The sequence below is a fragment of the Rhinoraja longicauda genome, chromosome 21, assembly GCF_053455715.1.
Source record: "Rhinoraja longicauda isolate Sanriku21f chromosome 21, sRhiLon1.1, whole genome shotgun sequence".
Taxonomy (NCBI): Eukaryota; Metazoa; Chordata; class Chondrichthyes; order Rajiformes; family Arhynchobatidae; genus Rhinoraja; species Rhinoraja longicauda.
Window position 1 is genome coordinate 24855183 of NC_135973.1, and position 5658 is coordinate 24860840.

Consider the following 5658-nt stretch of genomic DNA (forward strand, 5'->3'; position numbering starts at 1 on the left):
CTGTCAAATTGAATGTTTTTTTAATAATGTAATATTTGTTTCCACTAACTATGGTTTTCAAAGAAAAATTATGTTTGAAATAGTAGAATGTTTGCCATTTGTCAATTGCAGGTTCTTGTCCAATGGCAACCATTCAATTAAACAGAAATATAGAAAATAGGAATAGGTTATTTGGCCCTTTGACCTGGTCTGCTATTCGATACAATTGCAGCCGAATTCAGTATCCTGTCCCTGTGTTTTTTTCTCCCCCCTGTACCATTTGATCTATTGAGCCATAACAACTTTATCTAATTCTATATTGAATATTTTTTAATGATTTAGACTCAACTCCCTTCTGTCGTAGACTATTTCCCAGTTTGCATTGTGACCCCCAGGTTTAGAACTTCACAACATAAGGAACATCCTTTCTTTATCTAATCTGCCATCATGGTCCTTCTCATTCTTCTTTTAATCTCTACTGAATAGTGAAAACCCAAACCTTCATATGCCAGCAATTTTAAGCTATTCATCTTGATCCAGCCTGCATTTGGAAGCCTGTTAGCATTTTAAAGATAACTGTAGTTAAACAACAAGGACTCATCAGATTTTATTTACAAAGCGTATCAGATATATATCCAGAACATTTTTGTTTACTGCCTTTAATTTATCTGTGGCTAATTAAATTATTTAGCACTGCAGGGCTGTAATTTTCTTCTACTTGATAATTTGCCAATTGACGGCAAACATCATACTATATCTTTTTTGAACAAACAGTGTGACAGTGAATTGAAAACTTAAATATGTAAGGATTTGGCTTGCAAAATTTTCAACATAATTGTATTTGAGTAGTATTCTGATTGTTTATTTAAATTGAGCTTGGTATTGTGTTAATCATAGTCTAAACACGAATAAAGTACATAATTAGAAACAAAACTGATTAGAATGAATTGTAATTTGGAAGAAATTTTGTAATTCACTGTAATATCCCTTCTGCATTTTCTTTCCAATTCCCTCTAGGCAGTACAGCTTTTGATCCCTTCAGCATGTTAAATGGTGCAGCAAAGGATGACTTTGCTGATTTTGAGGACCTTAGAGCTTCATCAAAAAAGCCAGGTACAAAAGTGATTATTTGTTCAGTATGTTACCCAGTTAACTTTGGTCAGTGCAACTTTAATAGTTTCTAGAATGTTAATCATATCAAGTAAGTACTCAAGTATGATATTCAAGAAAAATGTCTCACCAGCTTGTTATCAAAGCAGAACAGGCAGCATCTATAGAAAGAGAAACAGTTTTGTTGAAAACGTATATCAACAATGAGAGAATCCATTAGGACACACAATGTAAATAGTTTTCTCAATAACTTTCACTTTGTTCTCTTGAATACATTAAACCTGTCCCACAGATCATCCTTAACCAGAATACAGAGTGTATGTTACTAATTACTGTGCAAGTTCCCAGGCCATGGTTAAGTATGTAAGAACACAGTAAATAGAAACAGAAAAAAGCCACTAGAACCTTTGAGCTAAGTTTAAATCAAGGCTGATCTACGCTGATCTTCTCACTTCAAATAAAAGATGTAGTCGTGGGTGTTTGTGTGGGCCTTAGCTATGCCTCTTCTTTACATAGAAGGGTCTCGACCTGAAACATCATCCATTCCTTTTCTCCAGAGATGCTGCCTGTCCCACTGAGTTACTCCAGCATTTTGTGTCTACCCTCTTTTTTACATTGGCTACATTGAACACACTTTATTCCTAACATATCTTGGCACCATTGCCCAAATCATACTCCACTATGTAGGCTACAGAGGGGCTGCCTCCTGCACCCATGCATAATTCGTTGATTTCATCAGCTTCACACCAACTTCCATCCTGCCCATAAATTGACTTGAACCATTTCTGACATATTTCTCCCCTTTTTCGATCTGTCTTCATATCAAGGGAGAAACTATCCACATTTGTTTACAGCAAACCCACTGACTCTCCTTTCATTGTACCCCCTTCTACCCCAATTCTTGCAAGGATGCCATCCCTTTGTTGCAGTTTCTCCGTCTTCACCGCAACTGTTCTCAGGAAGAGGCTTTCTACTCTAGGACATGTGAAATTCCTTTTTCTTCAGGATACATTGATCCCCACTCCACCCCAGCAGCTGTGGATGGAGTTCCCATCTATATATCCTTTGTTTCCTGCAGTTCTGCTTTCACTCCACTCTACTCCCCAAAGACAGAACAGGGATAGAGGTCCTCTGGTCCTTAACTTTCTTAACCTATTGCCCCCTCCAACAGCATCCAATACATCATTCTCTGACATTTCCTCCAGCTTCAACAGTCGCATCTTCTGGTTTCTATTTCTCCTTCCCCTCTACCTCCATTGCCAGTTCCTTTCCACCTGCTCATCTTCTACCCCCAACCCCTCCCACCCACATTTTCTTTTCTCTCCCCCCATTTCTGTTCTAACCACCAACCCTCCCTCCTGATTCCGCATTACACTCCCCACCTTTAGTAAATGCCACCATCTGCATTCTTTTGTCATCTGCACTTATCACTTCCAGCAACTGGAATCACCAGCATTTGCATATGAAGGCGGGTGAGAGGGAAAGTGAATATTTGTGGAAATAGGTGGACTGGATTTACACAGGGAATGGTTCTTTCAGAAATATGAAAGGAAAAAATGTACTTGATGGTGACATTGTGTTGGGAAAGTCGTAAATTAGAATGAGGCCAGTAGGAGAGGTACCAGGGGTATTGCCTCCAATGCATTCAAGGTCGGCTGCAAGAGGTGCCCCTGGGACACAAAGGAGGGCGGGCTAGGAGAGAGACGTCGGTCCACGGGCCGAGCCGGTCGAGGATGATGGAGTCCCTGCTGCAGCCTGGGGCTTACCTGGGTCGCGAGCCGCTCCAATACATCGAGCGCATGGACCGAACTTTGGACTTTTTGTAAATGACGCCAAAATATGACGACCCATGCAAGTGTGCTCTATGCAAAAAGAAAATATGTTTTTAATTATGGCTAAGTGTTTATGATTTTGTTTCTTTAGATGAGACTGATGTGTTGGAAGGAAGGTCCCGGCCAAGTGGTTCAATTAGCCCAGATCTACTTGACACTCAGTTTGGTAGTTCAGCACTAGCAAATCAGACTGCAGCTCGGAAAACACCAGAATCCTTCCTTGGTCCTAATGCAGCATTAGTGAATCTGGATTCCCTGGTATCCAAACCTATGCAACCATCCAGTATATCTAATCCTTTTCTGGCTACAGGTATGAATTTGAGATTTTTTTTTCTTCTAAACTGAACTCTTCTACCTGCTTTGAAGTTAAAACATCATACAAATATGATTTGTTAAGAGTTTTGTGGTATGGTGAGGCTCACAACTAGTTTCTCTAAAAGGTGAAATTCATTCAAAATTTAAACTGATTGAGAAGTAGACTTGAGGGTTTTCATACCAGCGTTCAACCATTTTGCAGGCTGATTCCTAATCCAATCTAAAGTGATAGATTTCCCCAGGCCCATCATGGTTTTACTGTGGTTATTTGTACTTTCCTCAAGGTATTTGCATGCATTGAGAAATAATAGTTCAAATTTTGTAGGGAAATGTTGGCAGTGCCTTGTGCAACTGCAAAATATTCCTTGCATAACTCTGCAACTTCAGGATATCTGCTCGCAATGCAAAGTCCTAAGTCTTGGCTTGTAGTTTCATCAATTGCATTCTGATTCCACATAACTTGATGTCCACGCTAGTTCCTGACCATGTGTTGGAGAATCCACTTGAACAACTTCTGCCTCATGTTTGAATGCCAGGGTGTTTGACAGTGGGGTATAGCTTAACCAGCTGTCATTTTTCCATCTGTTTTATGGGTAAGGCTTATTCTGACCCTCCATGTGATGACATTTATGTCATGGAAGGCCCTGTCGCTGCAGAGGGCTCATTGCGACTGATGGAGTTCGCTTCTCTCTACAAGTTCCCACTTGGGGAACTGCATAATGTAAGTCTGAACTTTATTCATCAGTCAGCAGCAAGACTGTAAATGCTGGGCCATTTTGTTACTTATCCGAGATGGGTTAACCTGATGTATTTGATTTAAAACAGCTTAGGAAATTGGTTCTGGCATTTTAATAAATCTTTCATTACCACCATTGCAATTGAATCGTACAGCTATGAGAATGGGAGCTCAGGAAATATGACGACAAAATAAATTGCTTTCTGCAGCCTAACTTCACCAACTGATCTGTGACATCATACACTGTCGCTTTCTACTTTTTTGTAATGTGCCTCTACTAAATAGAAAAGGAAATGTTATTTTTTTGTTTTATTATTATTTGTTCATGTGTTATGGGCACATTTTGCAAAACTGAGAAGCTTGCAAAAAAAATCAAAATACAACCTTTTTTGCAGCCACATTACAAAAGGAAGTGTCCTGTATTTCTTTGGTCCAGTTTTAATTTGCTTCTGTTTTTGAAAACGTGACCTACCTATTTTCTTTTGTTCTTGTGGTTGTTGTTCTTACATTCTCACTTGGGATCAGCATCATAAATGAGGCCTCACATTTGTAAACTGAAAGTAAGGAATCCTAATCCTTGCTCGTCAAATAAAGTCAAGGGACATTCTTTATTTCCTGAAAGGCCAGGTGTGGCACTTCTTTTAATGCCTTAATGAAAAGATGGCACCACTGAGCAATACCCCTCAGGGATGCACTGGAATGCCAGCCTAGACTTTAGAGTTTGCCCTAGGCTTTTGATTTTTCTCGTGAATCAATCTGCATTATAGGAATTCTGCAGTAAGTTCAATAAATGTGTTACCATTATTTTGAAAAGTTGTAAGAGCTTACAAAAATGTAATCTATTCTGTAACCACAGATGTGTTTAAATGTTCCTTCGCAAGTCTTTTTGCACTGAATTTTGTCAGAATAAGCCACAAAGAAAATTTAAAATGAAAGAAAATATTTCATTGGTCCAGTTCTCTACATGTTCAAACTACAAATAGGAGACTCTTATTTAGCGAAATGTCTCCTAATTAACTAGATCAATTTGGAGACAGGATTGTAATATAAGAAAATAACTGCAGATGCTGGTACAAATTGATTTATTCACAAAATGCTGGAGTAACTCAGCAGGTCAGGCAGCATCTCGGGAGAGAAGGAATGGGTGACGCTTCGGGTGAGACCCTTCCTCAGTCTGAGACCCTTCAGTCTGAGGAAGGGTCTCACCCGAAGCGTCACCCATTCCTTCTCTCCCGAGATGCTGCCTGACCTGCTGAGTTACTCCAGCATTTTGTGAATAAATGGACACAGGATTGCTTGCTTAGAATTTATTGCTTAAAGCTAACTTTAATACTGATTTCTTTTTGTATACAGCATTAGACTGGATGCTCAGGAATCGTGTTTCTGCACATCGTGTATGTGTATGTGACAAATAAATTTGACTTGACTTGACTTGACTTGAATTTGTACTTGGAATATACATTATGGCTTAGATCGGATATAATCGGAGCATGGTATTTGAAAGGATGACTTGAGTTGTGGCAAAGTGAACTAAAGAAAATGTTTTAAATTCTTGCATTGTTTGATTTGACAAAGGATATAAACTTGTCTACTTTCAAAGACTTATTTTGTAATATGTTTTTATTAAAAAAACAAGTTTATTTTATTTGTGTTCCATTGTAATAATGTGGGTTTTTTTCCTTGTAG

General features: G+C 38.8%; 1 protein-coding gene across 3 annotated transcripts in view; it reads left to right on the top strand.

Moving 5' to 3' along the window:
• The window catches only part of epn2 (epsin 2), a 53035-nt gene that overhangs the window by 38197 nt on the left and 9180 nt on the right, over positions 1–5658 (top strand). For 2 of the 3 annotated variants that reach the window (XM_078418145.1, XM_078418144.1), the window contains 2 exons: positions 997–1092; positions 3013–3231. In XM_078418145.1, the coding sequence (XP_078274271.1) occupies positions 997–1092; positions 3013–3231 (315 nt within the window). Of the gene's footprint in view, positions 1–996; positions 1093–3012; positions 3232–3834; positions 3958–5658 lie in introns of all 3 variants that reach the window. The other variant, XR_013548678.1, reaches the window with a different exon arrangement.